The sequence below is a fragment of the Coregonus lavaretus genome (assembly GCF_964263955.1).
Source record: "Coregonus lavaretus genome assembly, chromosome: 14".
Classification (NCBI taxonomy): Eukaryota; Metazoa; Chordata; class Actinopteri; order Salmoniformes; family Salmonidae; genus Coregonus; species Coregonus lavaretus.
In genome coordinates this window covers 19,692,026-19,712,255 of record NC_140001.1, presented here as the reverse complement: position 1 = coordinate 19,712,255, position 20,230 = coordinate 19,692,026, and the positions used below count along the sequence as shown (strand labels likewise).

Here is a 20,230-nt window from a genome sequence, read left to right as displayed (position 1 = left end):
TATTAGCAAAAATGTCTAAAAACCTGTTTTTGTTTTGTCATTACGGGGTATTGTGTGTCGATTGATGAGAGAAAAAACAAATATTTAATCAATTGTAGAATAAGGTTTAACGTAACAAAATGTGGAAAATGTCAAGGGGTCTAAATACTTTCCGAAGGCACTGTATATGGTTCTTTGTCTGTATGATTCAGTAGTGAGGTTATTTACGTGCCATTCCATTCCACATTCCATTTTTCTGGTCTGGTGTGTTTTTCCTTCCCTAAAGTATTTGGCAGGAATAACACAAAAGTGCAGTTTACTCCCATAAAAGGGATATGTATCATACCATTCACACCCTCCTAAAATCCAACCCACATGTTTATTGTTCATGTAGCCCACCCAGGCTTCTGGTGTCTTACTACAGCCTCATGATGCATTTTGTTATTCCTTTTAGGGTCACCATGCAAATCTTTAATGTGATGGTAAGTATCTTCTTTCATAAGAGGTGATTAATTATATTTTTAATGTTTCAAAGTAATTTTCTGTATTCAAAGACTAGTTGAAATGTTACACCTTTTTCACAACTCTGTTCTTGTTTTACTATGCACCTGGATGTCAATGTGTCAACATCAATGTAAACTGTTAACCAACACTTAGTCTAGCAGACAGGTGCAGAATCCAAACACAGTGGGAGTATTACTATTGCTCATCCCGTGTAAACAATAAGCCATGCATCATTTAATCATAATTTACAATGGGTGTTGACCGTCACATGATAGTGCAATAGCGTGCATGCCATACATTCTTAAGTAAGGTTAGGCTGAGGTGGTAAACCACACATTGCATGTTCATCCTGTTGTTAATCTGCTGGAGACACATCAAACCTCACTTTATTTTTTATATAGTAGAAGATCTGGATGAGCTATAGGGACATTTGTAGTTCAATAACACAAACTGATTACAAGGATTTCCAGGCATTGGGTAAGATCGTCAATCTAATTTCGATTCTTAATTATACTTTCTCTCCTGTACCAGCTCACACTGAGGCTGACTGGAACTTGAGACCTCTGTCTTGAAAACACACGCAACCACCCTCTTGACAACTTCTCTGGGGCGCGGGTGGAGACATTTCAGGCTGAGGAGTGAGGTTACAAATCCTCATTTGTTACACCTGCTCATTTGAATTCTCTGTTGCTGGCAACAATATGAAACAGACTGTGAGTAAAACAATCTACTGGAGTTGCAGAGTAAAATGTATGAAATTTCAGAGTAAAGTAGTAGCCTCTCCTTTTATCACATTATGATCACGTTTGTTTGACACTTTGATATTGGCAAAAGAGCTGATCTGATTGGTCAAAATACCAATTTGTGGAAATATAATTGGGCTGCCTGTATTAATGCAGCTTATAGCAATGGCACTGTTTTACTGAACAACAAGTTATTTATGGACACACTTTATGAGAGCATAATAAAATGGTGATTTCCTACTTTAAGTGTTCTCTCACACATTATGAAATCATTTAATATTAAAACTCCCAGAAATAAGTAAAGTATACAGTGGACAGACATGAATGTGTCTGATAAGTGATGATTAATTTCCACAAAGTAATGCTTATCCCTGCACCTGTAGTTTCTGGGGAACACCATCAAATGAGATGTGCCCCAAAAAATGTCCTGTCTTCTTGAAGGAGCATCAGCTCATGGTACCTGTCCCCCAACCTCACTCTGAGCCTGTCCCCAGCTTTTAGTGCAAACACGCCGGACGTGCAGGGAGACTTTTCCCAGTACTGAGTCCCTGAGCCCTCTGAACCAGGCGGCTGACAGTCATTTGATTTGGGAATGCAGTCCACTGTGTCAGATGCTGTTAGGAGGTCTCTATTTTTCTGGTAGCTCTTTGCAAACAGGATTACCTTCTGGGTGAGGATGAACACTGAGTCCTCCTCGCTACACACAAAGTGACCAGGCCTTCGGAAGGTGATCTGCAGGTAAACCTTGTACATGCCATCTTTGAGCACGATGAGGTCGCCGTCCTGATACTTAAATCCAATAAGGTGAGCAAGTCCAAGGTTGTACTCCCATTCAAGGTATACCCTTTTTGAATGATTAAATGAGTCTGGAGCTGGAGGAGAGACAAGAGAGGACATTACTTTTTAGCTTAGTCTTATTAATGGGTCTTTCAAGGAATAATGTCATGAATAGTGTGTATCATAATTGTACCTGTCAGATGGGCACTTGGATTGTTTCCAATTTGCTGCTGTTTCTGCTGAACACTGCCTATGGAGGGATAAAATAGACAGTGAGGATGATGATGATCATGATGATTATGATGAAGATTATAATAATATCATAACCATAGTCATAATGCTAATTTACCCATAGAATCACCTCCAGCTGAAGTGTGCTACAAATAAAAACAAGATCCATTAAGATTTACTGAGCATATTTAACTTTTTTGATCTAAATACAGTCCCCAAGTATTACCACAGCCCTCCACAATTAGAATGACAAGCGTGTTCTGATGTTGGCTCTCTAATAATTACGCATTTACTGTAGGCTACTGTACCAGTTTCGTTTCTTACCACACACACAACACTATCCATAAACAAATCTGAATCGGGATTATTTGCAGGTAACAGGTTCATTTAATCGAAGGACACTTGAGCGCTGTTGAATGAGAAGCTCACCTGGTAGTCCGCTGCTTTATGATGATATGCGTTTAGCAAGAGTACAGCGCAAGACAGAAGCAGAGAGACAAGAGCAGCGAACCGAGTGAGGCACATTGGCCGCCCTTTGTCTCTGCGGCTCACTCGGGCATAAAGACTCCTGTCACTCTCCGCATGATGACACCCAGGGATCTCAAAGCAAACTGCTTCAGCGCCAGCAGCTGTCATGATCAGCAGGGAGGGAGTACTCAATGGGATCTTGCCATTCAAGTCCGACTTTTATCAATGTTGTAGCCCACGTTGCACCCAGGGGCGTTTCTAGGATTTGAAGACATTCGGAGTTTAGCCCAAAGCCAGTAGGGTGGTCTGGGGGCATCACCCCCCGGCAAAAAAATAATTTAGAATTTTAGAATTTGGTGCCCTTTGATATTAACATCGAGAGATAAGATATTTTTCAGGTAACTGGCACCTCCCCACCTGCCACAGCAGACAGCTCCAGTTCTCAATTACAGTAGATACTGTGGGTCTCTACTCTGGAACATTCTCTACTCTGGAATACATACATCTACAGTCAGTGGTGGAAAAAGTACCTAATTTCCCACCGTAAAGCATGGAGGAGGAGGTGTTATGGTGTGGGGGTGCTTTGCTGGTGACACTATCTGTGATTTATTTAGAATTCAAGGCACACTTAACCAGCATGGCTACCACAGCATTCTGCAGCGATACACCATCCCATCTGTTTTGGGCTTAGTGGGACTATCATTTGTTTTTCAACAGGACAATGACCCAACACACCTCCAGGCTTTGTAAGGGCTATTTTACCAAGAAGGAGAGTGATGATGGAGTGCTGCATCAGATGACCTGGCCTCCACAACCCCCCGACCTCAACCCAATTGAGATGGTTTAGGATGTGTCGGACCGCAGAGTGAAGGAAAAGTAGCCAAAAGTGCACAGAATATGTGGGAATTCCTTCAAGACTGTTGGAAAAGTATTCCAGGCGAAGCTGGTTGAGAGAATGCCAAGAGTGTGCAAAGCTGTCATCAAGGCAAAGGGTGGCTATTTGAATAATCTCAATATATAATATATTTTATGGTTCCATATGTGTTATTTAATAGTTTTGACGTCTTCACTATTATTCTACAATGTCAAAAAATAGTACAAATAAAGAAAAACCCTTGAATGTGTAGGTGTGTCCAAACATTTGACTGGTACTGTACATTAAGTACACATTGCAATAAAATGCTTACCAGAGCGGCAGGTAGCCTAGTGGTTAAGAGCATTAGACCAGTAACCGAAAGGTAGTTAACCCCCAACAACAACTGCTCCCAGGGTGCTGATGATGTCGATTAAGGCAGCCCCCCTAACACCTCTATGATTCAGAGGGGATGCGTTAAGTGCGGAAGACACATTTCGGTGCATTCAGTTGTGCAACTGACTAGATATCCCCTTTCCCTAACTTGCAGGTTAACCTCTCGACAATGCCACAACAATAGAAAAAGTACAAAGATGATCAAAAGTATGTGGACACCTGCTCGTCGAACATCTCATTCCAAAATCATAGGCATTAATATGGAGTTGGTCCACCCCCCCCTTTGCTGCTATAACAGCCTCTACTCTTCTGGGAAGGCTTTCCACTAGATGTTGGCACAATACTGTGAGGACTTGCTTCCATTCAGCCACAAGAGCATTAGTGAGGTTGGGCGATTAGGCCTGGCTCACAGTCGACGTTCCAATTCATCCCAAAGGTGTATGATGGGGTTGAGGTCAGGGCTCTGTGCAGGCAAAGTCAAGTTCTATCACACCGATCTCGACAAACCATTTCTGTATGGACCTCGCATTGTGCATGGGGGCATTGTCATGCTGAAACAGGAAAAAGGGCCTTCCCCAAACTGTTGCCACAAAGTTGGAAGCACAGAATAATCTAGAATGTCATTGTATACTGTAGCGTTAAGATTTCCCTTCACTGGAACTAAAGGGCCTAGCCCAAACCATGAAAAACAGCCCCAGACCATTATTCCTCCTCCTCCGAACTTTACAGTTGGCACTAGGCATTCGGGCAGGTAGCGTTCTCCTGGCATCAGCCAAACCCAGATTTGTCCGTCGGACTGCCAGATGGTGAAGCGTGATTAATCACTCCAGGGAACGTATTCCCAGTGCTCCAGAGTCCAATGGTGGCAAGCTTGACACCACTCCAGCTGACGCTTGGCATTGCACATGGTGATCTTAGGCTTGTGTGCGGCTGCTCAGCCATGGAAACCCATTTCATGAAGCTCCCGACGAACAGTTCTTGTGCTGAAATTGCTTCCAGGAACGGGTGTGGCTGAAATAGCCATATCCACTCATTTGAAGGGGAGTCCACATACTTTTGTTGGGGTAAGGAGGGGGTGTTGTTGGATTAATTAAGATAGACTTTGAAGAGGTAGGGTTTCAGGTGTTTTCTGAAGATGTGCAGGGACTCTGCTGTTCTAGCTTCAGGGGGAAGCTGGTTCACCATTGGGGTACCAGGACAGAGAAGAGCTTGGCCTGGGCTGAGTGGGAGCTGCCCTCCCATAGGGGTAGGAGGGCCAAGAGACCAGAGGTGGCATAACGGAGTGTTCGGGTTGGGGTGTAGGGTTTGAGCATAGCCTGAAGGTAGGGAGGGGCAGTTCCTCTTGCTGCTCCGTAGGCAAGTACCATGGTCTTGTAGTGGCTGCGAGCTTCGACTGGAAGCCAGTTGAGAGTGCAGAGGAGTGGGGTGACATGGGAGAACTTGGGAAGGTTGAACACCAAGCGGGCTGCAGCGTTCTGTGTGAGGTAGGGTCGTACTCTACGGATGTTGTAGAGCATGAACCTGCAGGAATGAGTCACTGCTTTGATGTTTGCAGAGAATGACAGGTTGTTGTCCAGGGTCACGCCAAGGTTCTTTGCACTCTGGAAGGGAGACACTGTGGAGTTGTCAACCATGACAGAGAGGTCTTGGAGCAGACAGGCCTTCCCCGCGAGGAAGAGCAGCTTTGTCTTGTTAAGGTTGAGCTTGATGTGGTGGGTCGACATCCAAGCTGAGATATCTGCCAGGCACGCAGAGATGCGTGTCACCACCTGGGGGGGTGGGGGAGAAAAGTAGTTGAGTCTCATCCACACAGCAATGATAGGAGAGACCATGTGAGGATATGACAGAGCTGAGTGACTTGGTGTATAGAGAGAAGAGGGCCTAGAACCGAGCCCTGGGGGACACCAGTAGTGAGAGTATGTGGTGCAGACACAGACCCTCTTCACGTCACCTGGAAGGAGCGGCCTGCCAGGTAGGATGCAATCCAAGAGTGTGCAGAGCCTGAGACGCCCAGCCCAAAGAAGGTGGAGAGGAGTATCTGATGGTTCACGTGCCGAAGGCAGCCGATAGATCTAGGAAAATAAGAACAGAGAAGAGAGTGTCAGCTTTGGCAGGGCGGAGAGCCTCCGTGACACAGAAAAGAGCAGTCTTGGTTGAGCAACCCATCTTGAAGACTGACTGGTTAGGATCAAGAAGAGGGTTCTGAGAGAGATAGCTAAAAAGTTTGTCAGAGACACACACTCAAGTAAGAAAATAAAGAAGGGATACCGGTCTGTAGTTTTTGACGTCAGAGGAGTCGAGTGTTGGTTTCTTGAGGAGGGGAGCGACTCGGGCTATTTTGAAAGTCAGAGTGGACACAGCCAGTGTTCAGGTTTGAGTTGGTGAGGGAGTGAGGAATGGGAGAAGGCGACTCCCCAGACCAGAGGAGGGGATGGGGTCGAGCGGGCAGGATGTCGGGTGGCCGGACCGCACTAGTCGCAGGATTTCATCTGGAGAGAGAGGGGAGAAAGAGGTCAAGGCGTAGGGTAGTTCTGTGTGAGTGGGAACAGTGGACTCAATACACTGAGTGAGTGAGGAGCGGATGTTGTCAACATTCTTTTCAAAGTGGCTGACAAAGTCATCCACAGAGAGGGAGAAAGGAGGGGGAGGGGGTGGAGGAGAAGGAGGAAAATAGTTTCCTAGGGTTAGAGGCAGAAGCTTGACATTTAGAGTGAGAGAAAGTGGCTTTAGCAGCAGATACAGAGGAAGAGAAGGTTGAGAGGAGGGAGTGAAAGGATGATAGGTTTTTTTTCCTCCATTTTCACTCAGCTGCCCGCAGCCCTGTTCTGTAAGCTCACAATAAGTCACTCAGCCACAGAGCAAGAAGGGAGGGCCGAGCTGGCCGGGAGGAAAGGGGACAGTGCGGAAAGAGCGGAGAGTAGGGTCGAAGAGGCAGAATCAGGAGACAGGAGGGAGAAGGATTTAGCAGAAGGGAGAGATGATAGGATAGAAGAGGAGAGAGTAGTGGGAGAGAGAGAGAAAGTGAGAATTGCGACGGCGCATGACCATCTGGGTAGGGGGTGAGTGGCTAGGGTTGGAGGAAAGGGAGACAGAAAAGCAAACAAAGTACTGATCAGAGACCTGGAGGGGGTTGCAGTAAGATTTGTAGGCGGTCAGCCTCTAGTAAAGATGAAGTCAAGTGTATTGCCTGCCTTGTTAGTGGGAGGGGACTGGGAAAGGGTGAGGTCAAAAGAGGCAAGGAGGGGAAAGAGAGTGTTGGAAATAAATTAATTGAAGGCAGACGTTGGGAGGTTGAAGTCGCCAAGTACGAATAGCAGTGGGCCATCGTCAGCAAATTTGCTTATCAAGGTGTCAAGCTCATTGAGGAACTCTCTAAGGGCACCTGGTGGGAGATAGAGGACTACAATGTTAAGCTTGAGTGGACCACTGATAGTGACAGCATGTAATTCACATGAGGAGATGGACAGGTGAGTGAGGGAGAAAAGAGAAATTCTACACTTAGGAGAAATGAGTAGCCCTGTTCCACCACCGCAACGAACAGATGCTCTCGGACTATGAGAGAACACATACAGTAGTCAGATGAACTGAGAGAAGCTTGAGTAGCCCTGTTCTCAGGCTACCCAGACTATTTGCATTTGCACCTGACGCCTGAGGGGAATTCCAAGATGCTCGGAGGGGGGAACTAGTGATGTGCAGTTCGCAAATTATTCGTTTTTCTGAGTGACTCATTCATTTTAGTCGTTTGCTGGCCGCAATGAATTCTACAGCAGTATTAGGGTGATTCTACATCTACGGGCACTTCTATGTCCTCTGGGTCAATTTTTTTGATTTGATTTAAAAACATGTTTTTATTCTTTATATGTTAAATTCACACTACAATCACCCCAGATTTTTTAAACACCTCTCTATCAAGTATTTTAGTTACTTTTCAGATGCATTTTGTACCTCAATTCCACTGTTTTGCCCTTGTATAAAATTTAAATTACAGGTTGTAATGCAACAAAATAGTAAAAACACCAAGGGGGATGAATACTTTTGCAAGGCACCGTATGTTGGATATACCACAAATGATACAGTTTCACTTTGCTCACTGAGCTAATCAATGTGGATGACCCCTCTGCAATCTGGGCCTACCTCTCAAAAACACTGGCCTACTTCCTTGATCTCTGCCCATCGGCTACTTTTGGAATGTTACTTTGTCTTAAATTAGTTAAATGTTTAACAATGGTTGTTGTTCAAAATATTTGCAATAAAATATTGTTTTCATATGTTACTTTTTTTTTTACATAGATGTCATTTCCACCACACCTTGTCATTTCCACCACACCCATATTTTTGAGGTAAATTAGTATATTATGTATAATTTACATTGATTGATTTGTTTTAGATAGGGAAATCATATGGTTGTTATCATAATCTCATAAAAAGGTTGGGTGGAAGTATCTTATTTTTCATAATAAATACAAATGTTCAGCTGTCATAAAGGCAAGTTTATACATTCAGGTATTGTATTGAATTATTAATATTAGGAAAACCTTAAAAATCACTTAAAATAATATTCAATACAAGTCTCTCTCTCTCTCTCTCTCTCTCTCTCTCTCTCTCTCTCTCTCTCTCTCTCTCTCTCTCTCTCTCTCTCTCTCTCTCTCTCTCTCTCTCTCTCTCTCTCTCTCTCTCTCTCTCTCTCTCTCTCTCTCTCTCTCTCTCTCTCTCTCTCTCAATTCAAAGGGGCTTTATTGGCATGGGAAACGTGTTTACATTGCCAAAAACAAGTAAAATAAACAATAAACAAAAGTGAGGAGAAAAAACAATAAAAACAAAAAACGATTAGAAATTAACAGTAAACATTGCACTCAGAAAGGTTTGAAATATCTCATTCCAAAATCATGGGCATTAATATGGAGTTGGTCCCCCCTTTGCTGCTATAACATCCTCCACTCTTCTGGGAAGGCTTTCCACTAGATGTTGGAACATTTCTGCGGGGACTTGCTTCCATTCGACCACAAGATCATTAGTGAGGTTGGGCACTGATGTTGGGTGATTAGGCCTGGCTTGCAATTGGCGTTCCAATTAATCCCAAAGGTGTTTGAAGGGGTTGAGGTCAGGGCTCTGTGCAGGCTAGTCAAGTTCTTCCTCACCGATCAAACCATTTCTGTATGGACCTTGCTTTGTGCATGGGGGCATTGTCCTGCTGAAACAGGAAAGGGCCTTCTCCAAACTGTTGCCACAAAGTTGGAAGCACAGAATCGTCTAGAATGTCATTGTATGCTGTAGCGTTAAAATTTCCCTTCACTGGAGCTAAGGGGCCTAGCCCGAACCATGAAAAACAGCCCAAGACCATTATTCCTGGCACTATGCATTCGGGCAGGGAGCCTTCTCCTGGCATCCGCCAAACCCAGATTTGTCCATTGGACTGCCAGATGGTGAAACGCGATTCAGAGAATTCATTTCAACTGCTCCAGCCGACACTTGGCATTGCGCATGGTGATCTTAGGCTTGTGTGCAGCTGCTTGGCCATGGAAACCCATTTCATGAAGCTCCCGACGAACAGTTCTTGTGCTGACGTTACTTCCAGAGGCAGTTTGGAACTCTGTAGTGAGTGTTGCAACCGAAGACAGACGATTTTTACGTTCTACGCTCTTCAGCACTCTGCGGTGCTGTTCTGTGAGGTTGTGTGGCCTACCACTTTGCGGCTGAGCCGTTATTGCTCCTAGAAGTTTCCACTTCACAATAACAGCACTTACAGTTGATCGGGACAGCTCTAGCAGGGCAGAAATTTAACGAACTGACTTGTTGGAAAGGTGGCATCCTATGACGGTGCCACGTTGAAAGTCACTGAGCTCTTCAGTAAGGCTATTCTACTGCCAATGTTTATTTATGGAGATTGCATGGCTGTGTGCTCGATTTTATACACCTATCAGTAACGGGTGTGGCTGAAATAGCTGAATCCACTAATTTGAAGGGGTTTCCATATACTTTTGTATATATAGTGTAGTTGTAGTACAAATAGCAGGGGAAGATAAATAAACAGATAAATATTGGTGGTATTTACAATGTTGTTTGTGCTGCAATGGTTGCCCTTTTCTCATGGCAACGGGCCACAAATCTTGCTGCTGTGATTGCACACTGCGGTATTTCGCCTAACAGATATGGGAGTTTATCAATGTTTGATTTGTTTTCAAATTCTTTGTGGGTCTGTGTGATCTGTGGGAAATATGTATCCCTAAGGTGGTCATACATTTGGCAGGAGATTGGGAAGTGCAGCTCAGTTTCCACCTCATTTTGTGGACAGTGTGCACATAGCCTGTCTTCTCTCGAGAGCCAGGTCTTCCTATGGTGGCCTCTCTCAATAGCAAGGCTATGCTCACTTAGTCTGTACATAGGCAAGGATTTTCTTAATTTTGTCACAGTGGTCAGGTATTCTGCTACTGTGTACTCCCTGTTTAGTGCCAGAGAGCATTCCAATTCGCTAAGTGTTTTGGTTGATTCTTTCCAGTGTCAAATAGTTATATTTTTGCTTTCTCATAATTTAGTTGGGTCTAATTGTGTTACTGTCCTGGGGCTCTGTTTGTGTTCGTTATTTGACATTTGCTCAGGACATTGTTTTCACTGAGGAAATGTTGGAGTCTGCTGTTGATGATAATGCAGAGGATTTTTCAGAGATTGCTGTTCACGCAGATTCCTCTGTAAATATTGGGGTCAAATTCATCTCCACTTTTGTGGATTGGGGTGATCTGTGGAAAATGAGTTTAAGAATACCCCATTTGAATTTGTGGTCTGTATATTTTATTATTTCATTTACTATCCCACCAACACCACAGGCCTTTTTTGGTTGGAGGGTTTGTATTTTGTCCTGTAGCTCATCCAATGTAATTGGAGAATCCAGTGGGTTCTGGTAGTCTTTAATAGCGGATTCTACACTGAACAAAAATATGAACGCAACATGCAACAATTTCAAAGATTTTACTGAGTTACAGATCATAAGGAAATCAGTCAATTGAAATAAATTCATTAGGCCCTAATCTATGGATTTCACATGACTGGGAAAAAAAGGTAGGGCCGTGGATCAGAAAACCAGTCAGTATCTGGTATTACCACCATTTGCCTCATGCAGCACGACACATCTCCTTCGCATAGAGTTGATCAGGCTGTTGATTGTAGCCTGTGGAATGTTGTCCCACTCCTCTTCAATGGCTGTGTGAAGTTGCTGGAGATGGGCGGGAACTGGAACACGCTGTTGCACATGTCGATCCAGAGCATCCCAAACATGCTCAATGGGTGACATGTCTGGTGAGTATGCAGGCCATGGAAGAACTGGGACATTTTCAACATCCAGGAATTGTGTACAGATCCTTGCGACATGGGGCCGTGCATTAACATGCTGAAACATGAGGTGATGGTGGCGGATGAATGGCACGACAATGGGCCTCAGGATCTCGTCACGGTTTCTCTGTACATTCAAATTGCCATTGATCAAATGCAATTGTGTTCGTTGTCCGTAGCTTATGCCTGCCCATACCATAACCCCACAGCCACCATGGGGCACTCTGTACACAACATTGAAATGTCGCTCGCCCACACGACACCATACACGCTGTCTGCCATCTGCCTGGTACAGCTGAAACCAGGATTAATCCGTGAAGAGCACCCTTCTCCAGCGTGCCAGTGCCTATCAAAAGTGAGAATTTGCCCACTGAAGTCAGTTAATGCCAAGAACCTGATGGTCACTCTGACAGAGCTCCAGTTCCTCTGGGGAGATGGGAGAACCTTCCAGAAGGACAACCATCTCTGCAGCACTCCACCAATCACGCCTTTATGGTAGAGTGGCCAGATGGAAGCCACTCCTCAGTAAAAGGCACATGACAGCCCGCTTGGAGTTTGCCAATTGCACCTAAAGGACTCTCAGACCATGAGAAACAAGATTCTCTGGTCTGATGAAACCAAGATTGAACTCTTTGTCCTGAATGCCAAGCGTCACATCTGGAGGAAACCAGGCAGTGTCGGGATTGTAGTTCACATTGAGCCAGCTGTGGTCCCTCCCATCAGCTGATAACCCAAAAGGGTGGCCGGCTGCAAACTGGGTATACCCCCCTTGGGTTCTCGAGAGCTAATGGGAACCTAGCCATACCCTTACCAAGCAAGATGTTGTAGCAAATATCGTGATTCAACAACAATGGATTCGAGTTACAGCTCTTTGACCATAACTGGTAGTGGACATGCTCTATTGTCATAACACAACATAACACATAAACTGGCATGACATTCACTCGCGGTTGCGCAAAAAGAAATGTGTGCAAACCACACGTCCAAATATTCCGTCAACCTAGTGCCGTTAACCTTGCCAGGCTGGAAGGACCGGTGTGGTGATACTGATGGTTTCTCCATGAACTGATGGTTTCTACGGTTGTGGCTAGATGTAGTACAGCTTCATCTAGTTGTTGAGTTGTTGTGTCAGGGACAACTGTAGCATTTTAGCTAAGCCCAACCTAACCCCTTTCCTAACCTTAACATCATTTTCCTAACCTGCTACATTCATTCTCCTAATCTGCTGCGTTAGTTCTCCTAACCTGCTACAAAGTCACTTATGTCTGTAGCTGTACTCCATCTAGCCACAACCGTAGAAGCCAATCAAGCCATCAGTTCCGAGAAATCATCAGTATCACCACACCAGCCTTGACCACGGTTGCCAGTTGCTCTCCTCAGCTTGCTTTTCACCTCCAACACAGGGCACCGAGTGTAGATGTGGTTGCACGAACAGCTCGAAGGACATGGGCTCAGAGGCAACTGCCATACGTACACATTGCGAAGGGCAGTCCCATTGTGAGTAGTTGGCCTTGAAAAAACTGATAACTATTACAAATAAATTTTCATTTTAGTCAACGAAAATGTGACGAGATGAGAAATCCACGTGAGACTAATGGACATTTAATTTGACATGACATGCAGACTGCGGCACAAGAGCGGCAACACAGATGAAAGAATAACAGCGCACATGGGAAAATAGAGCTTCTGATGTGATCAAAGCAAAACGCATCCATGAAAGCAAGAGACAGTAAAGGTTATTGTTTCTAGTTGAGGCTAGTTACAAGTCAAGTGTCCTGGCACTTTTTTTTTGTGTATTAGTACAAAGTCATTTTAAATAGAAAACAATAGGCTATATAAAAGTTTTACACAACTGTGTGTTCTCCATCTTTAACTGTCAGATTATGAACAACTGATATGATGTGCTTGTTTAAGATTAGCCAACCATTTTAGGTACCAATCCCAGCAACAGACAGGGTTCAGTTGGACACTGCTCAGGGTTAGAAGTCCTTTTGAAGATCACTCTTTTTAAGATGCTCCCCTTTCCTTGAGCGAGCCATCCCTTCCAGGAATTGATCAAACAGTTTCACATACTTCGCCAAGCTTGTTCGTTTGTAGTCTCTTATCTTCCGTCGCTCTCCTGCTTCTCTCTCATTCTCATTCTCCTTGGTGTCCTCCTCCTCCTCTTCCTCCTCTGCTGTCTTGGGCCGATACAACTCCTCACAGATCAGACTGATAGTGGGCACATCAAAGGCATCAAAGCGATCCAGTTCTCCCAGGTCAATAGGAACAGAAATCCGCCCAGTTTTGGGATGGACGCTGAAGGGGTTCTTCAGCAAGTGGTTGACTCCTTTACTGATGTTCACATCGAGCCGAGGGTAAAAGTACTGCAACATGACCTCCTTCTCAAAGTAGTGGCCCTTGGCAGTCGTACTGTACGTTTGTTTTGGACCAGAGTCTTAAGTCTGCCCCAGCGCTTCTCAGGGTTTTTCTCAGTCTGTAAGCACTGCAGCAGCTCCTTTCTGACATCTTCGGGCATGAGGGCCAGCACTTTGTCTGCAACCTCTTTGCTGCTCCTGTCGCACTAGAGAGTACTGGGGAAAGTAGTGCTCCACCACCGTCAGGGATTCTTTGATGAATGGATGAATTGGGTCTGACAGGACTACTTTCCTCACCGTCTCTTTTCCATCCTTGACCAGACTCAGGTACTCAGACACAGCGGAGCGCGCCGCCACAGAGAGCTTCCGGGCGGCCTCGCCGGTGATTGTCAAGCAAATAACTGTCGGTCTCACGTAATTGACCGTTAATTAACATCTAAAGAAGCATGATATGAAGAAAATGTAGTCGTCTCACACCCAGCAATGCACCCCTCTCCTGCCCGAGTACTCCCACAGGCAGTGCCGGAAACCAAAGACATCTCGAAGGGCTCTGTCCAGGATATGGATGGCAATAGTCATCAGAGTCCAGCACTTTGGGCAGATGTCTGCAGCACTGCAACAACTTATTATGCAAATGTCTAGATTTAAGTGTGAAAATAAGAAAACATCTAAAATGTTGACAGCCGACTGTACCCCGCAATTGTTTTCATGTCCTGGCACCTTGCTTTGCTTCAGTTCAAACAACTGACGAGTAACGGAAGTGACCGCCTGGAAATGTGTGGGAGACCACAGAACTGAAAGATGTAAATTCTGCCTATGAGAGAGTCATAGGTAACTGCATAAATGGAGTGTATCTGAAAGTGGGCGTGTCAACAGAAGTGGGAGGATCAACAGAAGTGGCTGTATGGAAAGCGAATCAGCTATTGGGCAGATTTGTTGCCACTCAAGACCATTTTGCATGGCTGATTGGGCTGCACGACGAGTTGATTGTTGACAACTGTAGCATTTTAGCTAAGCCTAACCCTTTTCCTAACCTTAACCTCATTCTTCTAACCTGCTACGTTCATTTTTCTAACCTGTTATGTTAGTTCTCTTAACCTGCTATGTAAACATTAAGCTGACCTGCGGTGCACCTGGATATGGCCTGTCTAAACAATAATGGAGCGCTGATGTTACACCCATAGCTGTTGATCCACCCATTGATGTTACGCCCATAGCTATTGAGCCACCCACTTCTTTTGCAACACCCACTTTCAGACACACTCCAAGTATGCAGTTACCCATACTTGGAGTGAGAGGATTCCATGAAATATTCTGCATGAATTCATGTTTAGGATTGGACAAAACAGATGAAAAGTGTTTGTTTGCATAATTTACATCTTTCAGTTGCGCGGTCTGATTGACCTGATCTGCCCGGATCTCCTCCCACACAGCTCCCAGGTGGTCACTTTCTTCTTCTTCTTCTTCTGGGTTGTGTTGGTGGATCGTATCCCATTTAAGGTGCATACACCGTCACCTACTGCACTGGAGTGTGAGGCCATTCACGGCCTACCTACATTAAATTATTTGTGATGTGGTACTATAAAATCTGGGAAAATAAAAAATTACCCTGCCAACTATTAGCCCTCTCAAAATATAAATAAATAAACACCACATTCCACTATTGAACCTATCAAATCCTACTCCAGACCAATTGTCTGGGAGGACAGAACACTACCACTCACCCCCCCCCTGCAACTGTTCTGCAGTAAAACCTCGCAATCCCAAGTATTTCTCTGCCGTTGCCACCACAACCTCTGTTTTCTGTGACTTTTGATCCATTTCTGCAATACAATTAACAACCATAGCTATAAATGCCAATAAACCTACCTTACTGAAGCACATATTCTTCCCATCACTCTCTATTAGTCTCTGCCTACTCACAGGAATCCTCTCAGGATCCCTCACCCTGTACCCATCTTCCTCTACCACTCTCTTCACTGCTTCAGCATATAACACTTTCTGTACTACTCTGACCCTAGCAACCTAAACCTGCCTTTCTCTCACCGGACACCTCTGATCTCCAGCCCCATGGGCACCCCCACAACTAACACACACAACCTCCTGCACCCTTCTCACATCTAGGACTCTCCTACATACTGCTGCAACATGCCCAGACTCTACATCAAAACTCAACAGAACAGACTTCTCTGTTTCCCCACAATCTCCACCGGATCTGTGTCGCACCAAACGGCAATCTTCCTCAACATTTAATGCCAACCCCGTTATCACTCCTTTCAATGGTCCCCTGCTCCGGAGAGCAAAGCAAGTCACATTTATTTTCCCAAATTGCGTGATCAAGAGTGCCCGCTCCCTCTGGGCTGAACAAACACAATAAATCATCACTAGTCCACTCCTAGTTACTTTCACCAACTCAACAGTCCCCAACCTCTTCTCCACCCAACCTACATATGGATCAGCCAAAATGCAAGGATGCATTCTCTCCACAAATCTTCCTCCCACTGGGCCATAATCATCCTCGGACCGAGGCCCGACTGAGGCGGTCCTCACTGCAGGAACTTCATCCACACTCGTCAGGTTCCATCTCTGAGCTACTGGAACACATATCCCTCTTTTTGCACTTGACGCCAACCTTCCTCGCCACACTGCTTCCCACTACACTCAACTTCTTCTCAACAGTCATCACTGCACCTGCCACCACATCTAACTCATCCTCACTCTCGTCACTCTCCATTTCCTCAAGTTCTTCCAAAAGTTCAGTGAAATCCCTCATTCCATATTCCCTCATAACCATTTCCATTGTTCTCCTTTTCTTCTTGTCCATCATCTTCTCCTTTACCAGATCTTTCAGAAGGCCTGTAATCCCCCACTCCATGTTATTCAGAATATGCTCCACTTTCTTCCTTAATTCCTTTCCCGCCATCTTCTCCAATCGCTCCCCGGTGGTCACTCCAGTCACTTGTCAATCTTTTGAACTGATGCGAAGCCAGGTGCCAGGATACTTGACCTGTAACTAACCTCAACTAGAAACAATAATCTTTACTCTCACTCTTATTTTCATGTAGGCTATTTAAGCAACAAGGCCAGAGGGTTTGTGGTATATTGGCCATATACCACAAACCACTGAGGTGCCTTATTGCTATTATAAACTGGTTACCAACGTAATTAGAGCAGTAAAAATAAATGTTTTGTCATACCTGTGGTAAATGGTCTGATATACCACAGCTGCCAGCCAATCAGCATTCAGGGCTCGAACCATCCAGCTTATAATTTTGCTTTGATCACATCAGAAGCTCTATTTTCCCATGTGTGCTGTTATTCATTCATCTGTGTTTGTGCAGCGGTCCGCAAATGCGAGTGGTTTCTTTTTTCCTGAGAAAAACAAATGCTGTTTGTTGAATATTAGAGTACAGTAATACTTCTGGCATTTTGGGAAACCATTGTTATTTATGATATTATGATGGGGAGGAAATCAGAACTGTACATTGTTTAACCTGTAGCCAAGGCTTTAGGTTAATTATGGCTGGCATTGGTAACAATCTGCCACAATATCGATGTTGCCAGCCAGAGAAGGTATACGAAGGGACAGTAGGCCTAGCTGGACAAGGCTATCTGAATGTGAGATAGAGGTAGCCTAAATATTCATTATTTAATAGAAAGAAATGCACTGACTATTATGTGACTAAAATTGTCCAGAGTTTTAGTCGACTGATAGTAACTAAAACTAACAAAGGATGAAATTACTAAAATGTGACTAAGACTAAAACCTAAGAGTAAAACTAAAATAGCTACCAAAATGAACACTGCTGCCGGCTGCTGCTTGGCTGCCCAGGTTGGCACTGACAGGGCACCCCTCCGTTGTTCCAGAGCTCCTGGGGTCCCAGCAGTGGCTGAGGGGGAGCTATGTTACACAGTACAAGGCCATGTACACATGAAAACATTTTACCATGTTGCCACGTATGCCCAGAAAAAGGAAGCAAAGAGTATGACATTATGCAATAACAAACAAATTAAAACAAATCAGCCCAGTCTTCCCTGTTGAAATTACGCTACACTTCATTAGAACTGGTGAGGGACTCAAACGGTTGGCAACCATTATTTTGTTGATGTCGTTAAGCCTTCCATTCACAGAAATGTTGCCACTGTAAAAACAATATAACAAAAGAAAACTCCAGGTAGGGTAAACATGCAAATATAAAGGAGTTAAACACAGTTACAGACTAACCAATAAACCCAATTTTATTTAGCATTGTGTGTGAAATGATCAGTTTGTAGTATTTACAGTTTTTTCCATTAATTATTTAATTGAAAACAGTAGTTAGGGATGATGGCATGTAGCATATCCTGCAACACAATACAGAGGGTAGGTCTATTGATAGTTCATTTCCTGTGTGGACTGTGCCAAGCCCATATTTGAGTCTTTCAGTGTAAGGGTACTGACTGTTCTGAGTGTAAACTGCACTCTACCTGTACAATAATAATGATCCTATTCACATTCATCTGTACAATGTCCTACTCTTATTTACAGTGATCACACTGGGGAAAGAGGCATTCCCTGAGGAGTGAGTTCCCTTACTAGCTTAACCCACTCATTATACTTTTTCCAGAAACAAATCCAGGATATCAATTGTAGTTTATAAACAACATAAAAACACTTGAGCGGGATTAATGGTGATGCTGCCAGCAACACATCACCAAGATCTTTTTGTATTTTGTACTGATAAGACTTACATAAGAAATTGTGGCTGGCATCATTTTGTCCTAGAAGTGGATTACTAAATGGACTAGTACTACTTTTCTTTTTGCAATAATTTGTTCAGCAACTTCCATTGAGGTAGGCATTTCTCAAACCAGCAGAGTAGCACACCATCAGTAAATAAGTCAAAGTGATGATCATAATGAGCAATGGGATGTACTGCCCTGCAGTGAACAGTAGTGAGTAGAGAGAGGATACAATGTATGCTTGTTTTATCATCTAAACACCCTTCGTTAATACTCAAGGAAAGGACCTGGAAATTCTTTATACAGGATACAACTGAAAACAAAAGAGGATGTCATTAAGCCAGCAGCCTTCACATTTCCTAATATCTCTCACAAAAAAGACATACACATGAAAACATTTTGCCCTTTTCGATTTGCATTCAATATAGCACACAAGTTAAAACACCATGAAAAACACATCTTACATGCGCAACATTTAACCCAAAAAGAAAACTTGAAAATAAATAAGAAATGAATAAAAATAAATGAAATAACAATCATCGTCTAGACTAGATCTCTGTTCAAGTTATAACTTAAACTGTTAGTTCATTTTAGTTCATTTTAAAAGGTTCTAAAATGTTATGGTTCCTAGTGTAGTCTGATGTCCAACAGAGCTGCATAAGGAACAGTGTGCCAACAGAGCTGCATAAGGAACAGTGTGCCAACAGAGCTGCATAAGGAACAGTGTGCCAACAGAGACATGGGAAGAATCTCAATTGCATACTCCTCGTGTTCTCTCTCCTCGCCTCCTTCAGAGGGGAGGGACCTCTGACTTTCGTTCTCATCCAATCGGTTTTGAGAAGGAGGCGAGTAGCGATGACGTGTGTGGAGTATGCAATTGAGATTCCCCATGGTCCTCTACTCTTGCATGGACAAACGCCCCATTACCACAACCATCCACATCTGCAATAGTGCCCTCTGCAGGCACAACTGAATTGAAAAAGTCTACTCTTCTTTGGAGCCTTCATTGACTTCTTCTTTTATGTGAATCACTAAAATCTGAAATGGAGCCCAAACTTCAGGACAAAACAAACAGAAACATACCATTCCTTTTTTATTTGCAACCATCTGTGTCAGTCTGTTGGTGTCCTTCTGCTCCACAGAAGGAGAGAGGAGCTGGGTAGAAGGAGTTGGGTTACGCATTGAGCTTTGGGTTTGGTGTCCAGCAGCTTTGAAAGTCTTTATCCATTTCATGTCTCTGTCCTGTGAGGCAAGCAGCCAGGCCAGAAGCCTCTCTGTGTGTGTCCAGTCTGTCCGCAGTGTGCTGTCTGTCTGCCCTGTGGGCTAGGCCTTGTAGCAGTTGCCCTGGGTGGTGAGGGCCAGCTGGCCGTTGGGCGCCACCTCGTTGGCCTCGTCTTCCAGCAGGCCAGACACGTCAGCGTTGGGAATGCTGTCATGGTAACTGCTGAAGCTGATGTTGTCCTCCTTCAGCTCGATGGTCCAGAAGGGAGCATTGAGCTTGCGATTCTGGTACTCTCTGTAGGTGTACACGCCTCCCACGAAGCCCAGCAGCAGCACCACTACCAGGATGATGACGGCCAGGACGATGATGTTGAACTGGGTCCAGGAGACCTCTGTGAGGGCGGTCGTGGTATTGCCTGTAGGACTGCCCAGGCTGGTGAGCAGGGCCTGGGTGGTGGCTACGCTCAGTAGGGTGCTGGAGTTGGTGGTGGAGGTGGTGGAGGGGGGAGCACTGGTGGGCACTGTGGTAGTCAGGCCCTTGCTGCTGGGGGTTGGAGCAGGGGTTGTAGTGGTAGTTTTAGGGGTCTCTGTTGTTGTAGCAGGCTCTGGGTTAAGAATGATCTGTGCTGATAGAAAACAAATGATTCACAATGTGA

At 44.5% G+C, this 20,230-nt stretch overlaps 2 protein-coding genes and 1 pseudogene across 3 annotated transcripts in view; all 3 read right to left on the bottom strand.

Moving 5' to 3' along the window:
• Positions 1 to 340: 340 nt before the first annotated feature.
• On the bottom strand, positions 341 to 2,920 carry LOC311141856 (tumor necrosis factor ligand superfamily member 14-like). The gene is made up of 4 exons (XM_084177349.1): positions 2,664 to 2,920; positions 2,353 to 2,380; positions 2,197 to 2,253; positions 341 to 2,098 (listed from the first exon to the last, which is right to left on the bottom strand). The coding sequence occupies exons 1-4, from the start codon at positions 2,868 to 2,870 to the stop codon at positions 1,626 to 1,628; spliced, it is 765 nt and encodes a 254-aa protein (XP_084033475.1). The 5' UTR covers positions 2,871 to 2,920; the 3' UTR covers positions 341 to 1,625.
• Positions 2,921 to 13,241: 10,321 nt separating this feature from the next.
• LOC311140933 (DNA primase small subunit-like) lies at positions 13,242 to 15,172 on the bottom strand (annotated as a pseudogene). Its single transcript has 3 exons — positions 15,036 to 15,172; positions 14,109 to 14,253; positions 13,242 to 14,030 (listed from the first exon to the last, which is right to left on the bottom strand). The product of its transcript is annotated as a DNA primase small subunit-like (transcript).
• A 2,674-nt stretch (positions 15,173 to 17,846) lies between these two features.
• The window catches only part of LOC311141489 (multiple epidermal growth factor-like domains protein 9), a gene marked incomplete at its 5' end in the record, with an annotated part of 35,282 nt that continues 32,898 nt past the window's right edge, over positions 17,847 to 20,230 (bottom strand). The window contains one exon of the mRNA XM_084176831.1: positions 17,847 to 20,200. Within this exon, the coding sequence (XP_084032957.1) occupies positions 19,677 to 20,200 (524 nt within the window). The 3' untranslated portion in view covers positions 17,847 to 19,676. The remainder of the gene's footprint in view (positions 20,201 to 20,230) is intronic.